At 38.0% G+C, this 25,723-nt stretch overlaps 1 protein-coding gene across 1 annotated transcript; it reads left to right on the top strand.

Annotated features, from left to right (window-relative positions):
• On the top strand, positions 1–24,026 carry SLC1A1 (solute carrier family 1 member 1). Its single transcript, XM_053466163.1, has 12 exons — positions 1–197; positions 13,371–13,511; positions 14,800–14,892; positions 15,558–15,672; positions 18,289–18,331; positions 18,609–18,713; positions 19,420–19,604; positions 20,683–20,790; positions 21,055–21,177; positions 21,463–21,657; positions 22,269–22,403; positions 23,365–24,026. The coding sequence occupies exons 1-12, from the start codon at positions 107–109 to the stop codon at positions 23,612–23,614; spliced, it is 1,584 nt and encodes a 527-aa protein (XP_053322138.1). The 5' UTR covers positions 1–106; the 3' UTR covers positions 23,615–24,026.
• Positions 24,027–25,723: the final 1,697 nt, after the last annotated feature.

The following is a 25,723-nucleotide window of genomic DNA, read 5'->3' as shown; positions in this document are numbered from 1 at the left end:
CATCACTTTCACTGTATTGTCTCCCACCTCGCAGAGCCTGCCCAGACCTTCTCCCGGGAGCCCCCGCAGCCATCTGCCTCCTCAGCCCCGTCCCCGGAGCTGCAACATGGGCAAGAAGATGAAGAAGGGATGCGACTGCAAACGGATACTGAAGAACAACTGGCTGCTCATCGCCACCGTGGTAGCCGTGGTTTTAGGTAAGTCGCCCTGCGATCGGGTCTCTTGTCTGTGCGTGATGTGTGTTGCATATGGCTGTGAATTTCTATCTAGACAAACGGCAGCTTCTACCAGTCTACGGGTATAAATCACGGCGTGCAGCTACTGATAATCCGGTGTATATGGGAAGGGGATCCGCGTCTGCTGGAACCATCATATAGAATCCTATGTTTAATGTGTATTCTCCCCTAGCAATCCTCATTTACCATGCTGCCTGCCTCCCAGCACAATACGGACATTGCAATATATAAATATATAGATAGATATATCTATATCTATATATATCATATATATCTATATATATATGTATATATATATAGATATATAGATATATAGATATATATATAGATATCCTTTTAATTGTTATGATATATATATATATATATATATATATTTAATACACATGCATGTCTGGCATCAAAGAGAAGCATGAGGAAGTATGTTTCTGACAATGATAATGCGGTTAACATAGATACAGATGAAGGCTATTTATATATGGATTGATCTTTAGAAAAATGTTTTTAGTATGCAGAAATCCTCCCAGATTAATGTATATGTTTAACATTTAATCCTCACTACCTCCGGGTACCTTACATTTCATAAATCTTAGTTCTAGGGCCACCAGGAAATCCTACTTGATTTCTGAAGATAAAAAGTCAAATTACTGTAAAGGCTAGGTAAATCATTTAAAAGAAGTCACAACCGAAGTTTTAAGTGTAATATATACCATTTATAACAGTAATGGAGTGCCAGAATGATTTACTCACTTACCCTATATATAAGTTACTGGTGGTGTTATCTTACACAGGTTACTATTGTAGATAGAAGTTGGGGCTTTAGCAAGAGAGTATGCGACCTGTCGATAGCTATTTACTGCATTTAGAATAAAAATCATTTATTTATATATATATATATTTATATATATTATTGTGACTATCCTTTCTGAGAAGGGACTATGAAATTGCGCACTATAAATGTGTTCGCATTTCTATTTTGCAATGTTATATTGTGCCACTGTTTTCCTTTTTATTTGTTTTATAAACAGCACATACACATTTGGCACGGCATTTCGTGTCATTGTCGTACACTAATGCTGTTTACGCGCTCCTCTGTTTAAAAAGAGTATATGAAGTTGCAGGAAGCCCATCTCCTTCTCATTGCCCCTCGACCGCCTAATAGATTGCAAGCTTGCAAGGTCGGGGCCCTCTTTGCCTTCTGCAACAATATGTATTATGTGTCTTTGTGCTATGGAAGGTGCGGGCGCTCTAAAAATAATACGTAACTTTCAGGAAACCTCCGCGATATAATGATGCATTATGCAGGGCTGTATCGGATTGGCCCTCTATAATGCATAGTGAAGTCATTAGGTTGGAACTGCAGTTCTCATTTAATTTTCCTGAACTCTTTTATTTGGCAACGCTTGTTTGAGCTGCAGGAAATACACAGAGATTTTAAAGAACGCTTCTATACTTATATCCTATACACATATCCTACACGTCTCATTTCATAAGTTTAATATATCCACATGTATTCACACATTCACAGTGAAATTGTTAAAATATTAATGGTCTCATGGTTATTAGGCAAACTATATATGCTTTTTTGCAATAGGAAGAGAGGATGACGATTCAAATTCAATATTCTGTTTTATATGTTATTATTGTTATTATTATTTATTGATTTATAACGTGCCGTCATATTCCTCGGCGCTTTACAATGGGTTGTATCACAAAGTGTATATTTACCTTTTTTATTTTGCGAAACTTTACATTTTACTTAAAAACTCGCAAAAGTAGTTTTTAAAAAAAAAAATTTGGTGGTCAGAGGTTTGCCGGCATTTTTGGTGATATATTAAAACATTTTGTCAGTTAATTTTACTTTTTTTGTTTTAATATGATTATCGTCTTAATTCTTTTGAACAAATCTCGCCTGTGTATCTCTTTTAAAGTAATGTAGTATTATATTTTATCTTATTAAAACATCTGCCCTGTACACCCAGTAGACAGGGCCAGGTAACTTTAAATGTATCGATGAATGTTTGCCATAGATCACAGAAATAAATGAGCATTGTTCGTATGGCTTGTTTATGTCTTAGAAGGCGCCTTGGAAACGGTAAAAAGGTAAACATACAATGAAATGTCTTCATTCAGTAGAACATTTGAATTGTACCAGGAACATGCGGGTCTGGCTATTAGTTTTCTTGTAACTGGAAACAATGGTATTAATCAGTAGGGTGACCCTACAGTGGTAGCGCAGCGGCTCTTGGCTCGTGCATCTTGTTATTGGCTCCGACATTGGCTCCGACATGCCCATTTGTCAAGCCCAGGCACAGTGTTTGTGAGCATTAGATGTTAGCGTATGTCTGTTACTGTACGGTGTTAGAGTGTGTAAATGTATGTTAGTGTGTAGCGAGGCTCGTCAAACCTTGGGTGCCAAATAAAAACATGATTGGAGAAGAAAAAAAAAAAAAAAAGCTGGCTCCTAACTTTTTTGGCTGGCTCTTCGATCCAAACCAAATTTCTCGACCCCTTATGAAATAACAAATATTAATAAATAAATTAGTAATTAATGGAGATATTAGTTGTGCCTACTTTAAAGGGCCTGCTATTGTACCATGTGCATCCTATGTTACACCCTCATTGCTGATAAACATAAGATTGTTGGCTAGTTAAACACTGTTTTTCCTGTAAATAAAATCATGTATTGGGGTCGTTTATTATCATCTGTGTATCCAGGTCTTCTCAGAGCATACTGTACAACAAATCTGTAGAGGGACTAATAGCTAATAATGAAACAGGGGTTTATTGTCTGTATAATGGACTGGTTTTCCTTCAAAAACCCCATGTCATATAATTGAGGAGATACAATAAACTGAAGAAATGACGTTTCCAGGAGATGCTGCGCTATGAAACAGCTATAAATAGTTTGATGAGGAGATTTATGTGTGATAATATATCTCTCACACTATTTTAGTAGTACATGTTCCAATCATTCTTGATCCATACCCAGGCATCACCAGACCGCGTTGGTTTTGGAATATATTACATCATAAATAATAGACTTTGGTCTTCTGGTGATTACAGGTTGAGATTAAAGTGAGGATGGTTATGCCACGTAATTTCCTTCCATTTCCAGAAGTTTCCCAGGGAAGTTGATGGAATCGAATTATTTATACAGTATGTGAATTGCTCCCACGTTATCTAAAGTATGCATCAAGTTATGCATCAAAGAAACATAGGTACTGCCAACTGTCCTGTGCCTGGCAGGAATGTTAGCAGGTGTGAACCTTAGATAAGTTTACTATAACTTTATTATTTCATAATGACTCACGTGAGCCCACTTTTACTGAAAGCATAGATATTGTTCAACCATTTAAAGAGAACAGGTAAGTATGACAATCGCATGCACAATCACAAGGATTTTTGTATACACCTGTCAGTATGCATTCTCCCAACAGTTACAATGTCCAACTTGTAGGAAATATGGTTAGGGTTAGAGATAATTTTAGGGCCAGTGTCACTAAGACCATGAAGGTAGAGAACAGGGGAAGAGGGATTTAAATGATCACTTGGGAAGTATGTATATATGTGACACAACTACCTTCTCTCTCATTCTACAACATTGTTATTAGTTAAGTCTGTGCCACTCTGTGTTACTTGTGTACTCTTGAGTGAGAGAAACACGTGCCCTTTTTAGTGCAGCACCCAGTGTCTGGGATCATAACCCCATCAGATCTTAACTTGTGTCTGACATTCCTAATTTCTTATTTATCCTTTTTTTTATTATAAAATATTTACTCGGTTGGCACCAGATGAGCTAGGTGTGTTTTTTAGTGAATGGGCTTTACAGTACTAGGTTTCATGTGTCGTGATTTTCCACTGAAGCAGTTGAACCAGGCAGTATTCTATGATATTAACATGATAGATCTAGCATATCTTACTCTGTTACAGGTGGAGAACTTAGTCAAGAGAGTAAACAATGTCCCCTGGGCCAGAGACCAATTTCCTCCAAGTACCACTCCAGTTACCATATGCGCATTAATGCATGTGATTCATTCATTTCTGAGGTTCCCATCGCAAATGCATGAGAGAGTTCTGCAGAATCCCCCCATATGCATCTCTAATATATATATATATATATATATATATATATATATATATATATATACACATATACACACATGCACATTCAGAATGCATATTAATGTACTGTGTTTCTTACAGTCCCATTAACTCAGTAAGTATACCCAAACTATAAAACGTCTTTAAAGTTTACTGATTTTCACTATTTGTGCACACTAATAAGTGTGGCTGTGGTTTTAACCACCGCTTAATCAATAAACAAATATATTACTGTGTGTGTTTATCTGATTAGAAGTTCCATAACCCCCCCACACTCACATTTTGTCCCCATTTCCTTCCTTAATTCTCATTTTGTTACATATTGTAAAACAACAAGATGCGCATTGGTGTGAATAGCGCTATAGAGTAATATAGATATGTTAAATAGTGAAGGTGACAGTACGGCTCTATAGGATATGAAATAACTGGATGTATACACAGTTGTGCTAAAGTATGCAATCAGCTGTCATGACACTTTATCATTTTTGCAATAAGGACCTTGGTGTCAAGTATTCTCTGGCCAAAGGTTAACTTGGCGCTAGCAATATTTTTGGTTTTTTTAAAAAAAGTAACATTTAGTGTTTGAATAACAATCATTAACCAGAACTTGTCACTTCCTAACACCTACTAAGATAAAATGTAACATAATGAAGTAATTAGTTATAGTCAGAGTCCTACAGGTTGCTTGTGGTTAGCAGGGAATGTGAAAAAATGTAATATAAACAAAAGGATAGTTATTGTTACGTGAGATGAGAATAAAAAATCTCATTGCGTACCCTGGGGATTTGTGCATAAGAGGCTAATGCATAGTATCCGACTATGGCTCACATTAAATATTGTATATCATATATTGTATGATGGGTCCCACCAATTTGTGTTATTAATGCTGACACAGAAAGCTGAGCAGGCATTGCCACCTTTTGCCATGATTGTAATGTTGATTGGTTATTTACATGATTCTTTGTCTAGTACACAGGGCCATATTTAACGCAGGGCTTAAGGGGCAGCTGCCCCGGGTCCAGTCATTCCTGGGAGGCCCAAACAAAACTGGCCCTTATATGGGTGACTCAGGCATGCACATTGACAGGGGCGACAATCAGGGAGCACTGGTGTCCACCACCACAATTTGTGGTGCCTGCCACCCTGCCAGCTTTCTCTAGAGGCAGACTTGACTGCCCACTGCTGGAGGAGCATCGGGGGAGATCAATGCTCCCTTGTGAAGTGTGCCGGCTATTAGTAGTGTGCTCTTCCTCTGCACTGCGCATGTAACATGAGGACTTCTCACGCGGAGTCACACTAGAGTCAGAAGGTTGGACAACTGCACAGACTCTGACAGTCTCCTCCTAATCTGCAGAGTCAGTACACGTGACCACTGCATTGAATGCCCCCAAGCCACATATACAGTGCCAATGGTTGTGGCCACAGTACAGGTGTTGTTTTGCTGTAATGTGCGCCTTATGGTCATATTTGGTTATGTTTCTACTGTGGACTGGAAAGTGAGATTCTTGTCCCATATTAGCACAAACTTGCTATTTTGAAATACTCATTTGTGTTTTATGAGAGGTCTGTATTTCTTGCCTAGACTCCAGTTTTGCTTATCCGTCAGGACATAAACTGAACACCGCGTGACATATAGCACTAACCAGTGGTGGAACTACCGGGGTCGCAGGGGTCGCGACTGCGACCGGGCCCTGGAGTTCTGCCAGTCAGGGGGGCCCAAGGGCTGCCGAGCGGTTGCTGAAAACGACCGCTCGGCAACTCTTGGGCCCCCCTGACTGACAGAAATCCAGGATGCCTCTGCTCGCCTCTGCTCCCCGCCACTGCTGCTGCTGCTGCCGTCGCCGCTGCTGCTGCTGCCGCCGTCATCGTCGCCGCCGTCGTCGCGCTGCCCAGAGTGCAGTGTTGGGAGCGTGAGGCGTTTGTCTCGGGTGCCGGCGCTTCACGCTGAACGCCGGCATATGACGTCATATGCCGGCACTCAGCAGTGAAGCGACGCCACCCGAGACAATCGCCTCACGCTCCCAACACAGGAGTTGACGGTAAGTGACCTACAAAGGCGGGGTAGGGAGTGAGTGGGTAGATCGTGAGAAGGGGGGGTAGATCGTGAGAAGGGGGGTAGGGAGGGTAGATCGTGGGGGGGTTAGGGAGGGAGAGGGTAGATCGTGGGGGGTAGGGAGGGATAGGGTAGATCATGAGAAGGGGGGTAGGGAGGGAGAGGGGAGATCGTGAGAAGGGGGGGTAGGGAGGGAGAGGGGAGATAGTGAGAAAGGGATAGATGGGTTGGGGGGGGCCCTTAACAGATTCTCGCACCGGGGCCCTGAGGTTTCTAGTTACGCCCCTGGCACTAAAGTTACAGAACTCAAGTGTAGCGATCAGGAGTAGAGTGTTTGTTCATTCAATTAAGTGGAACTAGCTAGTGGTCAGTGTATGGCAGCTGTTGTATCATTATCTAAACATGAACACCACAAAAAAAACTTGCTTACAGTTTTATCAAATGGCTCTGGATTAGGCATAAGTATTGTGATTTTGTCATACTATATATACATATATTGCTTAGCCCACCACTATGCCAAACTACCCCAAAATTGGTGAGTCCTATCTTATTTTTCATGGTTATACTGCTTACCAAGGAGCTGAATCAGTGGGACAGCATTGTATTTTAATCCAAACAAGACCCAATGCAATATAAAGCCTTCTCTGGACACCATTAATGAGGCACGCGTGGCAGGTGGGGTTGGTCAACCATAAACTTTGGTCAGAACCTCCAAATATGCACAGCACAAAGATTATACAAAGCTAGGGGAGTGCACAAAAAACATAAAAAAGGCCTACAGATTCCTGTGTTGCTAGAATAATAATGACCAATAAATACACAGTCAGTGCACTTGGTAATGGGCCACTTGAAAAGAGGACCTGTCACCGCCTCAAATGTTGCAACACAAAATACTTTAATCCGCAGTCTTTTGTTTGGTAAGAGTCCCAGCCCATAATCTGGTAGTGCCTACGACTTAGTTATAATAAAGAAATGTCATGCTTTAGTAAATCTTATTGATATGTTTTTTAATGTCCAGTTATTTCTACATGAGCTATTATTATGAATTATTGCTTATGGAAGAGACAGGGAATTGTCAGCAAATGTATAAAACAATAGAATAAAACAGTAAAAGAGAGAAAGTAGGTACTGTATGTGTCACCGAACGTGTCACTGCAAGCAGTCCTGCTGGGCCAAACCGGTCACCCATACTGATATTTTGTAGTTATGGTAATCAATTTGTGTTGCCTATACTCGTGTAGAGGAAATGTAGTCGAAATGGAGTCCATCATTACAGGGCCCTACCTGATGAATTCAGATGGTCATAGGAGATGAGTCCAGGACTGTACGATTGTTACAGTGGTGAAGAGTTCCTTTTCGTAACTCACTAGCCCCACAGAACCACCTCACCCATTTCAACCTTCGATCCATTTTTATGGTTTACACACAAATTAAGAGGATACAGAGCTCAATTTCATGGGGCTGATTCAAGTCAGAATATACTGTAGTGTACACAGGCATTTCAGAATGATACAATAACTGTACAATTAGGTTGTGGGAAGCAAACACTTCATAGGAATACCAGCCACTTTAATAAGCTAACTGTATAACTTTATCATCCTCTGGTTAGCTATGGTCCTCATTTCTCAAACTCCTAAAATTTCAGGCGTTGGCTTTCCAGTGTCTAGGGGTCTACTCACTTAAAAGTGAATACATTTCTTTGTTTTCTGTCATGCCCAGGAGGGCAACTGGCCTCTACTTTGGGGAAATTTGTTGACTTTGGAGAACACTTGCTTCTTCTTGCTGTGACTGTAGGTTAATATTTAAATTGACATTGTCATATTCTACTATACATTGGGATTTATATCTTATCCCATCATCAAGAGGTCATGATTTTTTCACTGGTAGGACTACAAAAGACAACACTTTATATATACTTCTACTGGCAAAATGTATTCTACTACATAAACTCCATCCAACAAACTGATTCCGTTCTGTAGTGATGAATGATGGTTAGTTACAGTGATGGTATCATAGACTCCACCAGTTTGCAGTGTCCCACCAGTCACCAGGAGACATTCTATTGTTTCAACTTTGGATGTGCATTTTGGCTTTGTAGGTTCATATGGTGTATTACTGTATGTGGTAATCCAGTGCAGTTTATCTTTAATTTAATCAGAAACAAATAAAACAAAGATATGTTTTACAAGGTGAATTATACCAATAAGGTTACATAGTTCAGAGTAGGATAAGATTGCCGGATACAATTATAGTATCTGTCAGGTGAAGGTAAAGTGCTTTATGAATTTATGGATGTTATCTAGTAGATGAAAATGCAATAAACTGAAAACACAATCCCAGTTTTATCAGTAAGGTCACAATGTTGGACATTTTGTATCACTGACACAATAATTATACATTATTAAGGGCCAGCCCCGTTGAGCTTCTCCTGCTCGAATGACTGATCAGGCTCTGTATGATACATAGTATAAATGGTGACATTTATTTCAAGGAATGTCTGTATTAACTATGCATTTTTGAAGTTGTGAAGCTCGCTTGGGTTATGAATCCGCCAAGATTACATTTTACACGCTCTTGCAAACTCTCAGGTTTCATATCACTGCAACTCATATTTGAGTAAATAATGAGCTGCAACAGTAATGGATTATTTTATTGTTATATTTCTTAGTACTGAGCACCTTGTTTGTCCGCACAAACACTAGATCATTGGCATTTCCATGGTTTTATGCACAAGTGCTTCTCGGACATTTAAATGTGTCAACAATGGCAAATGTCAAAGGATTTAGTTGCTGCTATAAAGCGGGTAACTATACAAGTATATAAAAATAAGCTACCTGTGACATCATCAGCAAAATAAAGCATAGGTACAACAGCATCCAAAAATGAAGACTTTTAAAGGATTTCTTAAATAAATGCCAACTATTTGTTCCCCATTCTCCTTTCAAATAATGGATCACAATGTGTCAGATTTGTTAATTATTATCCTCTTGCAAGTAATATATTACATGTTACTGGGAAGTGCAGACAATGACTAGGAACCGTGGAGCGGTTCGGGATTGTTTGCCATTCAAACACTACCTGCCATTCCAAACAATCATAGTTTTCAGAACATTACGGAAATAATTAGATGCCATTATAAGCTCACCAGCTCTCCTTCTGTAGCATTGTGTATTTGTATATTGTCAATTGTAATGTTATTGACAATGTTGTATTCTTCCCTTTGGTAATACAACTTCATAAACAAAATGTAATGTACATCAGGGGTTGCTTGGACGCTGTTGCGTAATTGTATGAATAAATAAGGGTTTTTCTTGTATTTATTGGGAAATTTGTTGTAATGTTGCATTGCTAGCATGCTATGTATATCAATGAACTCTTACATCACACATAACCTTACATGCAAGATTATGACAAGTTGCCTTGCAAGAAGCATTTTTAAGTAATCAACTAAATGTTCCCAGAAGCCTTTTCGTTATTCACATACTGTTAGTTATTAAAGGTATACCACCTTCAATGTTTGCAATGTTGGTCTTGTAGATATATTTAATTACTTTAAGTTGGAAAACTCGGTAAAATAAAATATATTCATTTGCACAGATTTTTATTATCTTACAGTTAATAAACTAAAGAAACTTGTTCTCTGCCAATGAAGCATGGTTATCCTTTGTGTGTTTTGCACATTCCTCAGCATGATCTATTCAAATGTAGATTACATGTAGCTTCACTAAGGCAGTAGCAATGAGTAAAACATTCACCTGCCGTGGCTAAAAATTTCCTAGGTTTTGCTACCCTTTTTTAATCAGTCTTAGGCTTATGCTCCATACATGACATGACTAGGACATCCGAGTATCAACAAATGATCCTGGTTCAAAGTTTTAAGAATGGTTTATATTTATGTATCAATCTTTTGGATGTTCCTTCTGAGCCATTCCGTTGGTGGCTGTGGTGATAAAACCAGAATCATTTTCATACATAAACTCAATTGATTGATCCGCTGTTCATCAGCTGCTAAATAAGCAATCAGGAAGCAGAGATGAGTATCATATGATGAGGAGTGCACTAATCCCAGCCATTTAAAGAGATCCAAGTCAACGTAAGAGGAAATATGTTCTATGTAAATATATTTATACTGTTAAAAAATAGAACACAAAGTATAAGCCTTTTCAAGTGCCATTTAAACTTAAAAGCTTACATGTTCTGATTCGTAATCCTAGCAATTACTAAAATCATTTTGAATTTTCACCTAAAAAGAATTCACAGCAGATGGTTTATATTTTATCATTCCATTGACATTGTGCAGTACTGGAGATAATCTTAATTAGCAAGTCTGTGATTAAGCATTTTTAGCATAAAGCACGTTAGGCAGGTTGTTTGTCTTCTGTCTCCCCCTGTATTGCAGTATGAATGAAATGATAACTGAATTGCCCTAGATGCAATCTTCAGTAGAATCTCTTCAATGGTTCAATGGTTTGGGTAAGATTTACACGTTCCACCAACAAGGAGTTCAGCTTTTGCTTATTATTTCCTAATATTTACACAATATTACTTTTACTGGTTGTGTACATGACCTGTAATAATTCTAGTTATATTGCTTTGAGTATGTTTTCCATGTTTTATTTCAGTTGCTAATATATTTTTGTATGTTCATCTAGTCGTTACAACTTTGTGCATACCCAATGACCGATTCCTTGTTCCCATAAGCTTCTGGTCTCTACTTGACCATCCTCAGGTCCCCTCTGTGCCCCACACCCCAAAGTGTTCCCATGAACCACTGGTGACTATGTGACAAGCTGCCGCTTGTCCTATGCAGGACAATGAACACTTTCCAAACCAAGTTCACACCTTCAAAGCCCTATTGGCCATAGATTTGTCCTTTGTCGCTTTACCCATAGTGACTTTTACTGTCATGCATGTAAACACTTTTTTTTTTCATTTTGCTCTGTGCCTGAGCTGGTGTCGTGTTGTTACTCTGGTGGTTCGTTGGTAACTTCTTTACGTGGGGTATTAATATGTTCCGCGGACTGGAGCAGCTACCCATCCTGTAGCCGGCCAGAGCTTGAGGAAGGAGACACTAGACCACCTGGTTCCCAATACACAAACTTTTTTTACAGTAGTCACAGTAAATACCAGAAACAAAATATATAACAAATAATCAGGCCTTTGATGGTTCTCTGCTTGCTTTTAATGAGTTTACTTTTTGTTAACTTCTTGCATGATTAACGGATTCCGTTGTCTGCAATACAAGAAGATAACTATTTTCACCATGGCTTATTATACTTCAGCCAACTGTTTCTTAGCTTAACTTTTAAAATGGTTTATCAGTAATAATGCTCTACACAGAATGTTCCAAAGGCCATGAAGATGTACAGCATGTCTGCAAATCTCCTGTAAAATCCAGTTGTTTGGTGCCTTGAAAAGATTTAGTTTTTTTAGAAAGTGAACTAAAACATTTTCCTTATATGAACGTTAATACAAAAATAAAGCATCCCTGTCACAAGATTAAAAAAACTCTGATAATGTAGAGATCCACCATGAAGGATGTACATCTTACTACTCTAAATATAGAGTCAGTGTCTACAGGGCTATCAAAATATTTACAAAAATAAGATTTGGTAAACCATGAAAGTTAAAGATTCTGTTTGCAATATTATGTTATGAATTTTAATAGTTGTATTCACTATTCAAATTCTTTGCAGTGAAATGAGTGGATGAGGGGTTTGATGGGTACTCTTGGCCTAGGTATAACTCTGGATGTGTGGATGGCAGGGATAAATAGACATGGCATTCTAAATTGGCATAAACGCAAAGGTGAGTTGAGTAGAGAAAGGACAGACAAAGGAACATATGCACTATTTGGACAAAATTATTGGGGCACCTGACCACTACACAACAGGGACAGCATACTCTATTTGTATGTGGAAAGACTGGTAGTTTAGGTATTGTGCCCATTTTGCAACACCTTTATACCCCTTGACGTACATGGAAATGGAACAAAAAAATGACAGCGGGAGATTTGGTAGGGCATTGGAGGATAGCTTTATGTCAGGGTCCTCATCTGAGACCCCAACGGAGCCGCTCACGTGAGTACCCGCTAACTGCGGGTGACGGGTCCAGTGCCACTTCTCCTGCTTCCTCCTCAGCTGCCTCTCGCATGGCTCCTTCTCGGCGCATGCGCACCCCCACTCAACTTTATTCGTCCCCGAATGGAGAAGCGTGGATGATGTCACACACAGGGGCAGGGCTTCCACGACCGGCAAGTTTAAAAACTGCATTATTGAGCTCCCCTCTAATTGGATTGATCTTGTTGCTGACCTCGGATTCCCTTTGGACTTTGCTGACTTCTATTATCCTGACCCCGGCTAATGTTATCTGGACTTTGCTGTCTTCTATGATCCTGACCCCGGCATTATTCCTGCATACCCGCCTCCTCATTCTCCCAAACCTAACCCTTTAGCAAGATTAAGCAAAAGGTAGAAAATACTGAAATTAGTATTTAGCAATAGGAGGTTTTGTCTGAGGTAAATGGAGACATTAAGATATAAATCCAACCATTGTAATTCTAAGTCACTATTATACTTAAATTCCATCTGCTCGTATATCAGATCAAAAACTTGTACGAATAAAAAAACCTATTGTGTTGTCATGACGCAGATAACCAGCTTAGGCAATCTAAGGTTAAAATAACTTTTCTTAAAAAACTAATAATAAGAAAAAAAAACATGGATGGTAATGGCTATTTAATACCTACTCTGTTTGTTAAGCTAAAAGAAACAAACACATGGAATATTCAGAAACCATATTGCTGCTGTTTTGTTTAACACGCGAATAGGCAATCTGCAAATATAGGCCTTATTTATAAAAAGGAATTCCGGGAACAAAGTGGCATCTGTGGGCCAACCTATGATGTAATCGTACTCATTGCAACAGATTTAGCCTCTTGAATCGTTCTTTGTTAATATTACCATTTGTTTTCATTACAGGTATTGGGCTTGGAGTTCTGGTTCGGGAATATGCTAATCTTTCTAACCTGGACAAGATCTACTTTGCCTTCCCTGGAGAAATTTTGATGCGGATGCTGAAGCTTATAATTTTACCATTAATTGTGTCCAGTATGATCACAGGTACAAAGTGGGCTTTAATTTCACCATAAATTATGTAGAATAAGATAATAGGTAAAAGTGAGCACATTTCTCATTCTTTGTATCCTGATTACAGAAACTCTTTTGGAATGTTTGTGTAAATTGTAAATATTTGTTATTTGGCCATTTTTTTTTATCTATTCCCCGAATAACATCTTTCATCATACTGATGTATTTCTTAGGATGTATTCATTAACCTGTGAGCTTTAACTGACTTCAACATACATTTTCAAGGGCCAATTCCATTGAGCTTTTCTTGAGAGTAGAGACCTTGCTGGTCATGTATAATCCATAGTTTAATTCTTGGTGTTAACCCCTCCACATTAACTAAGCATTATGCAGGGCCTGCGCAGCTTGTTTTTGCAGGAGAACCTTGCTGTAGTTGGCCTTCCATAATGAATAGGGAGTCAGTGAGAACAAATATTGAAATTTAAAGTATAGTGGACACATCCCCTAGCCTCGGGGTACGATCATTGGCTAAGATCACCTACAAAGTATGGCTTTTAGCTTCATTGTAGTCAATTCCACTGTGTATATCTTACATGTAGACTCCTACTGTCTAAAACCTCTTGGTGTTATTATTTGACTGTTAATATGCTTATGTTCAACATATCTATTTTTGCAGCATATTTATTTACTCGTTCGACATTTTGGTGTTAAAGGTCTAGTATAGCCCTATATTAATGTTACATTTTACTTCATGTAAATCAGTGCATCCTTTAGTATTGGAGGTAGAAGATGGGACTTTTGTCTCCTGTATCGCCTGCTCTGGCTGCCTCTGCTGAAAGCAGGGTGTATTCTTCAACATGAATCTTGCACATTGCTAATTATCACTCTCATTCTAGCGAAAGGGAGCTGAGCTAAACCATTGGTAGCAACAGCCAATACGATGTATTTGCTAGAATACATGTGATTGGCTGTGTGCAGGAACACTTCCTGTTTTTAGTAGAGGCAGCTGGGGGAGGAGTTAAAGTATACTTTTCTAACTCTTGTAGAAAGCCCACACTGATTTACTGCTATAAAATGTATTGGAGCTCAACATGCATTAAAAACTAACATACCATTTTGGGGACTAGACTATTTCTTCATGCAATAATGATATATCCTGTATTCTGGTAACTTTGTTCTACTTTCATGTGCTGTTAAAGGGATAAAATGCAGAACATTATGGATAGTCTCACATTTAACCTGTTAATCTTAAAAGTATATATAGTTATTGCTGTAATAACCAATGCGATTACATTTGTTTAATTTGATTTTTTTACTTTAGGTGTCGCTGCTTTGGATTCCAGTGTATCTGGGAAAATTGGCCTGCGCGCGGTTGTGTATTACTTCTGTACGACTGTAATAGCTGTCGTTCTAGGTAAGGAAATGATTTACTATCAGTTAGGCTTAGCATTTTAGCTTTCCGGTAGGGATCTTGCTATGTCCAGTGAAAATGTATTATAGGTTGGTGGGGCCGTACAGTTCTCTCTCCTCTTTGAAGCCTTCTCAGAATAACTGAGCAGGAACTGAATTTTTGATATTGTAAATGTACTACTACAATTTACTATTGTAAAACTGAGTAAATGGTAGCAGTGTAACTATACCGAGAGTATCTACAGCGTGTCTCCTCCTTATTGTAAGTTACATCAGCCCCACCTCAGTAACACTACCTTGGTCTTCTAATTGGTGAATCATAAGACCTATAGTAGGTCTACCTTTCACAAAACTAAATACAATGTGTATATGTGTACTAGTTTGCAACAAAAAACGAGAACTGGGTACATGTTAGGTTTCCTTTACAAAGCTAAATTTTCTATATAATCATGGCTTTGGTGGAGATTAATTGATTGATATCCAGTTATGTATTCACCAGGTGGACGGTATTGAAGCTAGGGGATAAGTTAAGGCTTGTGGGTTGAATTGCATTTGAACTCATCAGTTAGGATCTTGCCACATTCAGTGCAGAGTTCACTTTGCTATCCTGGGTGAGTTGCTGGAAGGTTCATTGTGAGATTCTGAGGTTTTTCCTTAATCTTGTAATAGGCATTGTCCTGGTGGTGACCATCAAACCTGGAGTGTCTCAAAATCCAGAAGACATTGACAGAACAGGCAGCACACCGGAGGTCACTACAGTAGATGCCCTGCTAGACCTCCTAAGGTGAGGACCCCAATATCTAGTAAATAGAATTTGCTCACACAAATTATTTTAGTGGTTCATCGATCTGGTCTTAAAGTTTCAAAATTTCCTCGAGTTTGTACTGTAACTTGTACAGATGGATCTGTCACTAAAACTGATTGATGCTAAACCTGTAAGAGCTCAATGACTTTAAACGTGTCATAGGATGCCACAAGCCAGTTAATGAAGTTTCTGCCCTGCTAGATCTGCCGCTGTAAGTGGTATTATTGACAAGCGGAAGCACCTAGGAGTAACAGCTCAGCCATGAAGCTGTAGACCAAGCATGCTGAAGAATTTAGCACTTAATAATCGCATCACTCAATACAGTGTTCCAAACTGCCTCTGGTAGCAATATCAGCACAAGCACTGTGTGTCGAGCGCTTTATGAAATGGGTTTGCATGGCCGATTTGGGACGATCACTATGCTCAATACCAAGCTTCAGCTGGGGAGCTGTAAAGCATGCCAACACTGGACTTTGGATCAGTGGAAACCTTCCCTGGAGCGATGAATCACGCTTCACTATCTGGAAGTCTGACGGATGAATCTGAGTTTGGCAGATGCCAGAAGAAGACTACCTATTCGAAGCCATAGTATCTACTGTAGAGTTTAATAATAGTCTAGAGGAAGAATAATAGTCTAGGGCTGTTTTCAGGGTTTGAGCTAGACCCCTTAGTTCCCTGTGAAGAGTAATGTTACTGCTACAGCATATAAAGACATTTTAAGCAATTGTATAGTTCCAACTTTGGGAAAGGGCCTTTTTTGTTTTAACATAACTGCCCTGTTGCACAAAGCAAGGTCTATAGAGACATGGTTTGGTGTGTACCTTAACCCCATTGCCAAATGTGAGGCAAGCCTTACCATCCAACATATAAACACAATTGCTGTAATGTCTAAATAGTTTAGGCTAGCAAAACTATCATTTGCTTTAGCAGTGGCCAGTGCTGAACTGCTTTCCTCAAAAGGAACAGGAAAGACATGTCTTGTCTTGGCAGAACCCACAAGGGAGAGCCAATTGCTAATTAAAAAATGAGCCCCTATCTAAAGCGGTTTCATTTGTTTTAGAGAAACTTCAGGCACCCTTAACGTGATGACTGCATAATTTCTGTGTTTCTATGCATTCCCTTTTGGTAAATGTGTTTGAAACAGAACTGAAACGTAGACATTAACCATGTTTTGGATTTTTTATTACGAGATCATATAGATTTTCCTGCTCTATATGCAACCCACCCTTGCCAATTCCTTCCCTAGGTTTTAGAACTTATTAGTACTCTAAAAGGAAACAAGAGTAAAATCCAGTATTTTTTCATCAGTTTCCCTATTTTTATTGATACCACACCCTCTTTTTTATAATAATTTTAATTACCCTTATGATGACTTGCTGTTTTAATTATTCAGTTACCAGCAGTTCAGTTAATTATCTAACAAGGCAATATTTCCTTGGACTGAATGCAGACGTTGTTCAACTTCAATTACCTTTACTGAGAAAATAAGGTACAGTATATCATAAAGGGTTTTCATTTACGATCAAGCTCAGCTGAAGCGGTGTAGCCTTACAGAACTGTTATCTTATGTGCCAAGTTTGTTACCACCACTTAGTGATAACATGTCATTTCATTGCTGTTATTGCTTGGGGTAACTGTTGATGAATTACAGGAACAAAAAAGATGGTATGTTGAACAAAACATGGTTTTATAGCTTCGCATTTGCCAGAGAACATGTGAACAACATTGAATGGATTGTGAACCAGCAAGTACAGATATACTGAAACCCTCATAATGCTAGCATTTGCCCATAGCTATTGGATTTGTTTTCAATAATTGATAAACAAAACCAATTTCTATACAATATTCTCCGGAAAGACTCTGTCATCCCCAAAACTAGACATACTTCCAAATATACCATAAAGTATGCTTTATAGCTGCTGACTGACATTGAGCTGCCCAGTGAGTTATGATAACTCTTAAACTAATGTTTACATCAACCATAGCATTAAATAAAGGGGAACCCCCACTATTTGTATTAAAATATTGCTGTTTTCTTATTTACACAGTTCCACCTTTTGCATTATATAATATTTCCATACAGCTGTATAACTCGTTATCATACTGCCTTGCGATAAACAACAGAATGGCTTATTCTTAATCACCCAAACACTGACATTTGACTAATGAAAGTTTATCAACAGAACAATTTCATTGGACAAACAAGACTTTATTAGAATTGCCATAAACAGTCAGTGTGGTGTCGGAAAGGTCACACAAATATCACATGACTGACAACAATGGCAGCCTCCAGGTCTGCAAATAAAAGGGTTTATTGGAACAACATTAAATCAAGCCATCTTTGCTTGAAGGCTAGATTGCATCGCTCTATACAACATTGTATTTAATGCTATATTATAAAAAAAAAAATTCATGTGGCTTCCCCTTGGAAAACAGTCTTCAGTTTATAAACAAAATGAACTAGACAACTATGACACTTCAGTATGTTAGCTTTTTTGTACGTGTATTAGTATCAAAAAATGTAACACATTAATTAACAATTTAGATAATAACAAAAAATCTGTTCTTCTGACAATATTTGCTGTTCTTCCTTAGAAATATGTTCCCCGAAAACTTGGTCCAGGCTTGCTTCCAACAGGTAACATGTTTTCCCCTTATTTAAGTTAAAAACATGTTTATTCAACTTGAATATATAATATGACAATAATTTATCCTCTGAATCACCCTCAACATAAACATATCTCTCATTCAAATTTGTATTTCATTTTGTGCTTGTTATGTGGATGTTTCAGGCTAATCCCTTATCAGTTAAGGGTTAAAGTGAGTTGTCATGTGTAGGAATATTTCAGGTTTTATAAGATTAATATGCTTGATGGTGCTTCAGTAGAGTGTTTAAACAAGCTTCTGTGTTGCAGTACAAAACCAAGCGTGAAGAGCTGAAACCATCAAAGGATCCTGACAAGAACAGCACAACAGAGAAAAACAGTACTGAGGATTTGATGCTGATGACAGATCAAGAGGTGGAGTGTTCTTTCTCTATTGATGTTTCCTCATTCGGAATATTATTTCACTGAAATGTAAATCACTCTGACTAAAGAGGAAAGGCTAAGAAAGTTAAGCAGTATAATATATCACATTTTGGGCAGTATACTTGTGCCATAGGCAGTACAGTTGCTGGAAATGTCTGAGGCAATATCCATTTCAAAATTTCTAAATAATCAGATAATGTGCAAAGTTAAGGCTGCTAGAAATACATTTAAGTCCGTATCCAGATATGTTGGGTGGGGTAAACACAAGGAATGTTTTGTATAAGGAGCTATTCTGGTTAAAGGTGGTAAAACTGGTACAGTAGCAACCAATAGAGCATTTCTCATTTGAGTCAGTCTTACTACGCCCAACTATAATGTCTTCATGCTTTACTTTGTTGTATTAACATATTTGAAGCAGCAAAACTGAAGGTGAAATCTCAAGAGGATGCCCAAGATGCGCACATCCACTTGGTCTTACATGGAGTACAATATTATATGTGCCCCATGTTCAAGATGGTTCAGCTGCACTCCATCCCCTGCAATGCTTATCTCTGGTGGTCCAGTGTCGAGCAGGAAGCTCTGTTGCCTTATGTGACTAGCACCATTATTTATTGTTTGGCCTAACTATAATTTGTAAGCAATAATAACACATATATTCCAGCAATAACGGTTTCTGGATATTTTTGTGTTCCTACAGAATCGTACAAAGGAATATAAGATCGTTGGCCTGTACACTGATGGGGTCAATGTTCTGGGCCTCATCGTCTTTTGCTTGGTCTTCGGTATCGTAATTGGGAAGATGGGAGAAAAAGGTCAAGTTTTGGTGGACTTTTTCAACGCACTGAATGATGCAACCATGCAGATAGTTCAGATCATTATGCTGTAAGTGGAAAACATTTAAACAGTCAAACAGTTAATAGATTGGCAGGTTTTTTTTCATCATCAATGTTGAAAATACATTTTGTTTTACAGAACATTGAATAATTGAATAAAAATAGAGAGCCAATTCTAAATTGTATTTTATTTTTTTACTGATACAGGATTACCATCTGCCTTGAACTGGTAATGTGTTAGATGATTTGTTAAATGGACACTCCAGCTATTACATGTACTTTAATGCATATGATTGCTGAGCTATGTGGCGTCACATTCGCAAAGGCATGGGGGGATTCTGCAGAATTTCCTCTTAAGCATTTGCCACACATACCCCAATATATATCAGACGTAGTGAAATTATTAAACTGAACTAAATAGTACTTTAATAATGCTTGTCTGAAGTTGTGTAACTACAGGCATAGGGCGCTGATGTTTAAAATATGTTGCCATAACAACAAAAAGTTAGTGCCGTTCTACATACATAAAAAGTGAGAAAAATAATAAAATCCTAGATTTTGCTGTGTTACCAAGCTGAAATTAAGCACAGTTAACAAATATTAATGCAAGTAATGCTGAGTATGCAATATAACATGCACTTGCTATGTGCAGACCCAACATAGTGTACATAACATGAACAGAGCTGGTAGGGGTGCCAAATTCCCTATGATTGAAAGAGGTCTGTACAATAATTAATAACGGGCCAAAACTTAAAACTACAATTCTAGATTTGTGGTAAACTGTATATTAAGGTTTATGACAGATTTTAAGTGATCCTTTCCTAGATTTCAACAATCAACAATACAGTACATTGTAATATTTTGCTGTATTTTACATCTTATAAAGGGCTTATGGTTTGCATTAAATTTAATTTAACCTCTGCTGCTGTTCTTGTTTTGCCAGCATAAAAATTAGCCTTTCCCGGTATCTGGGACGGGTACAAAAACATAACCATTAGCCTTTTCCTGTCTTATTGTAAATTGGCTTAGTGCAATCCAATGTTCTCTTTAAAATAAACTTGTGCATGTATTTTTGTATTTTTTTCTGCCAAACAAACATTTGAATTTGTCTTTTTTAAATGTTTTAGGTACATGCCCCTCGGTATTTTATTTTTGATTGCCGGAAAGATAATTGAAGTCAACGACTGGGAAATCTTCCGCAAGCTTGGCCTTTATATGGCAACCGTGCTCAGTGGGTAAGTTCCTTTCTACTACAGATATACATTTATGGCCAAACGAATTATTGATTTATAACTGTTGCATTACACTATATCGTTTTATATAAAGGGTAGTCTATAAACGAGAGATGATGTTGTTATAAATGATTTGAGGTTTCTATTGCAGGAAGACAAGATGGACCAAACGGCTTTTCTTGCTTTGTAAAATGGGAAAAAAATGTAATGATGTTATATAAAGATTGCATATTGTTGCCGTTAGTAATTCAATGATTTTTTTTGCAGACTTGCGATCCACTCCATTATCATCCTGCCTCTAATTTACTTTATAGTAGTGAGAAAAAATCCTTTCCGATTCGCAATGGGAATGGCACAAGCCCTACTTACTGCTCTTATGATATCATCAAGGTAAATGAGGAATGTATTGTATATATTGAGTATTTACTCTACTTTATAAATGACTTTCAGTCAATGCTCAGTTAAAAAAAAAACTCACCACAGACCGCTGGGTTTAGGTGGTTTTATTTTTATGTGCAAAAATTTAAAAAAATCAAGCATTACTAAAATAGATTTATTGGGAAAAAATCCCATTGAGAACTAAAACATGTAAAATATTCAGCATTGGATGAATGTTTAATATAAAATCACCACACATTGTTATCCATCAACTAATACTTGATATGTATTCACCAGCTCTGCAACCTTGCCAGTAACCTTCCGATGTGCTGAAGAGAAAAATCGCGTGGACAAAAGAATCACAAGATTTGTCTTACCAGTTGGCGCCACGATCAACATGGATGGAACGGCTCTGTATGAGGCTGTAGCAGCTGTCTTTATTGCACAGCTTAATGATCTGAATCTAGATGTGGGTCAGATCGTCACTATAAGGTACTGTTATTGGAAACATTCTGCATATTCCTACATTTTGTTGATTTCAACTATACAATATCAAAGGAAAGTGATAACCAAACTGCACAAAAGATAGACTTTTAAGTTTAAAAAAAAGTTGACGTTGTCCTTCCTATCATATTTGTTCTGATTATAGTAGTTGTCTCTTCACAACCCTTACTAATCTAGTGTTTCACCAGTCTGGCTTCTGAAAACGACTGTTGTAGTCCATTGTAGAATGTACCTTGGAATAGCTAGTACACCTCTAGGCTTCTCAGAAGAATATGTAAAGTCAGTGACTTAGTATTGCTTGTTGGTCCTCACTACAGAAAGCATAATCTCCAGTGTGAAGCTGTTATACGAGCGTCTACTGTTCCTTTTCAAAATACAGATAGTAGTCTTTGTAACTCTCAATTTATACAATAAGCCTAAGCATAATGAAATATGATATATAAACTGATTTCCCTATAGAGTTTTAAGGGAGGTTTTATTAGACTATGAAGAATAAAATAAGAAATCTCTACGTTTGACAAAATAAACGAGTAGCGACAATGTTCTTAAAGTTCTAACAGCGCTTTAATGTGCTCTTTGCGTGTATTTCTGAAATACAGCGTAACTGCTACGGCAGCCAGTGTTGGAGCTGCCGGGGTACCCCAAGCAGGCCTGGTTACTATGGTAATCGTTCTCAGTGCTGTGGGCCTTCCAGCCGAGGATGTCACTCTTATCATAGCAGTTGACTGGCTTCTGTAAGTATCCATGGATTACTTTGTCTATCTTACACTTTGGTATTTATAATTGCCTACATACATTCCCATTTGCACGCTTATTTCTGTATACGGAGGTCTCACCAACAAATAATGCATATTAAAGTACTCTTTAGTAATAAGTGCTATTAAGCACCACTATTATGCATTATTTAGCTTAAATTAAATAGGCATTCACCATTAGGACAAGCTGCAGTTAGGTACTGTGGTGTCTGGTGCTGAGGCAGGGCTCGGAATAATGACTTTGACATGGCACCATTATTAATAAATGTAACCCAAATTTTATATATTGCTCCAAATGGAGATTATATACTTCATGCTGAGTAGAGTAACTTTGCTTTATGGCTTGTTGCTATGAAACATACTCTATGTCTAACTGATATTTGCGTGTAGGGCTAATTACCCCACGTGCTGTCTCTGACCTTCGATTTACTCGGTTATATTGCTATGTAGGTTATTCACCTCCTTATCACAGGTTTTATTATTATTTTTGCGCAGGGACAATTTAGGAGCAGGTTATGCCATTGCCAACGCATCTATTTCACTTGAAGTCATCGTGGCTTACAATTCAAAGAAATGTTTTTCTTAAATGACGATAATTATGTTTATGTATTAGTCCAAAGAAGATACCTTCTTTGGCACTTTGTCATGCATGTGATCGGCCATATAGTTGGCTAACATCTAAACTGAGTAAGCGTTGGTCTATAAACTTTTAAGACGTCGGAGGTATATTTACATCTTCGGAAGGGGCCCCTGAGGTTGTAAAAGCTTGCCGACTTATGTTGGTGCACAAGTATCTGCGATCGGTACTGAAACTCTGATTCATTCATAATGTAACAATACAAAATACATGAAATTCAGAGTGAACTATTGGCCTGTACCTTTAACGTAGAATTGTCCTACAAAATTTCCACTTTCTTGATGAACTTCTCCTGTTCCTTAGTGACCGATTTAGAACAATGGTGAACGTCCTTGGAGATGCCTATGGGACAGGAATAGTGGAGAAGCTGTCCAAAAAGGAACTTGAACAAATGGATGTGGCATCGGAAGTGAACATCGCTAACCCATTTGCAATTGAGCCTACTACACTAGAGAACGAAGATGATGGCGAACTGAAAAAATCCTATGTGAATGGAGGCTTTGCTGTAGATAAGTCAGATGCTATATCCTTCACCCAGACATCGCAGTTCTAAGTGAATTTGGGTTGCTGGGTGCGCTAGATTCTTGAAGGAACATAGACTGTGGCATCAGTGCAACCAGGTGCAGTTACATCAAGGTATTATAGAAGACGCGATCACTGTGTATCGCACCAAAGGGATTTTTTTCTTTTCAGTATTTGGATTGAACGTTTTTGCTCCATGTGAGCATGATTAATGGAAATTACATTTGGAACAATGCGTTAAGCTTCTAATGCTGTGACATCTAACCACTAACTGAAAAAGCATGTCTATAATCGGGTTGGCAACATCCACAGTCAGTAAAAGGAAAACTTTGTAGTAGTTTTTCTCAAGCACAGAACAGCATTATTTGTCCTATCTGTATTCTCAATTGCATTTTTTTCTCGAAAATGCATTATTAAAATGCCCTATTGATACAGTGCCAAAACATTTTTCTTTGCGTATGAAGATGGTGAAAAGGATTCACTAGTAAGTCTTCCGGTTGTTTTCTTTATGGGAAGACAAGATACATGCTTGCTTACATGCAATACAGAACATACAGCAATAGGGGTCTTACCATGAGCTCACACATTGCATGCCTGCATACGGCTTCATGCACTGCATGCCTCCTGATGGTTAAAGAGGCACATTGATGCTCATACTGTATAGACAAGGGACTACATTAATGTGCATCATTGTTTGGTGCCAGTTAGTGCACATATGTGATTAGCTAATGCACCGTCATTGGAAACCTGGGCTCAGCTTTATTAAAACTGAAGTGCTCTTTCATCTCTCCCTTGAGCCTCAGATAAGTTCTCTCTCACTATCCTGACATTGATTGACACTTATATCTACTTATTATCTGTTCTGCGTCCTAGAGGTAAAAATGGGGCAGTCACCATAACAACCAACAGGCTGATCCTGCTGACTGCTCCACTTTTTCTGTACCTAATATGACAACTGATACACCTTAAATCAGTAAGGCAAAATATATTCTTAACAGCAGCCTATAAACCTCTATGAACTGCCCACTATGGCAAAACAATGACTATACGTAAGTGACAGTGTTGTTTTTGTTCTTTGAATATTTTGAATTATAAAAGAGAAATAGCTGGTCTATATCTTTCTTTTTAGTTTGTTTGCCATTATTAATCCCTACTGGTGTAATGGCACTTTGAAAGTGGCTGCAGCTTCCAAGCCTTTACCTATTGAGTTAGAAACTGAAACTGTCCACCTATTGCATGCAGTTCTCCCAGCTCAAAGTCTTTAGGCCTCAAATGTTATTTGGCATTTGTCCATCATAACATACTCACATATTCTAGTTTATTATGTGATTAATTTTATAACTAGCAATCGGAATGCAAGATGGCCATCATCTTTAACAAGAACAGTCCTTGCGTGAATGTTTCATAATTAATGCAGAAGCTACAAGTCTCCCTTTATGCTAAGTAAACAGTGTCTACGCTCTGTCTCAACCATAGTTCTCAGACCTGCATCATGGTTATAAAGTCATTGTCATGATGCTGTACATAAGTTAGTCCTATTATAACATATACTTCTAAATACAGAATAAGATGCATAGATGTCAAGGTCTGAATGAACTGCATTTAAAAGCATCAGGTCCTATTTATTCTAGGTTGGTTATCCAAAAGACTGGACTGTGTGCCCTCCCTTACATTTCTAATTTCATTTCTAAAAGCTACAGGTCAGCTGGTCGGACCCTATTTGATACTCACAATGTAATTGTACATTGCACAAAGTAGTTTTGGAACGGTTCGATTTAATTGTAATATGCCGCTAAAAAACATGTAAGATTGGAACCAAAGTAAACCAGTACCATTAGAACCTTGAGTCAAAGAGCACTTTTGGGATAAAGCACTTAAAATGTGTATTTAATACAATAAGAAAAAAAATCAGTTTAGAGGTATACCATTCTATAGCGATTTCTGCCAGTTTACAGAATTTCTATTTCACCTAAAGTAATTGTAGTGCACAACGTCAGAAGAGCAATTATAGCCAAAAAATAGAAGAACGTTTTGGGCTATAACTATGTGTGAATTTGTTGGCGCTCTTATATACTGTATATTATAACTGGCAGCAAGAATAAAAGAAAGTTGACTATGCAGATATAATAGGCTTTTAAAT

This window comes from Spea bombifrons, chromosome 1, assembly GCF_027358695.1.
Source record: "Spea bombifrons isolate aSpeBom1 chromosome 1, aSpeBom1.2.pri, whole genome shotgun sequence".
NCBI classification, from domain to species: domain Eukaryota; kingdom Metazoa; phylum Chordata; class Amphibia; order Anura; family Pelobatidae; genus Spea; species Spea bombifrons.
This window is presented reverse-complemented; position numbering and strand designations above follow the sequence as displayed.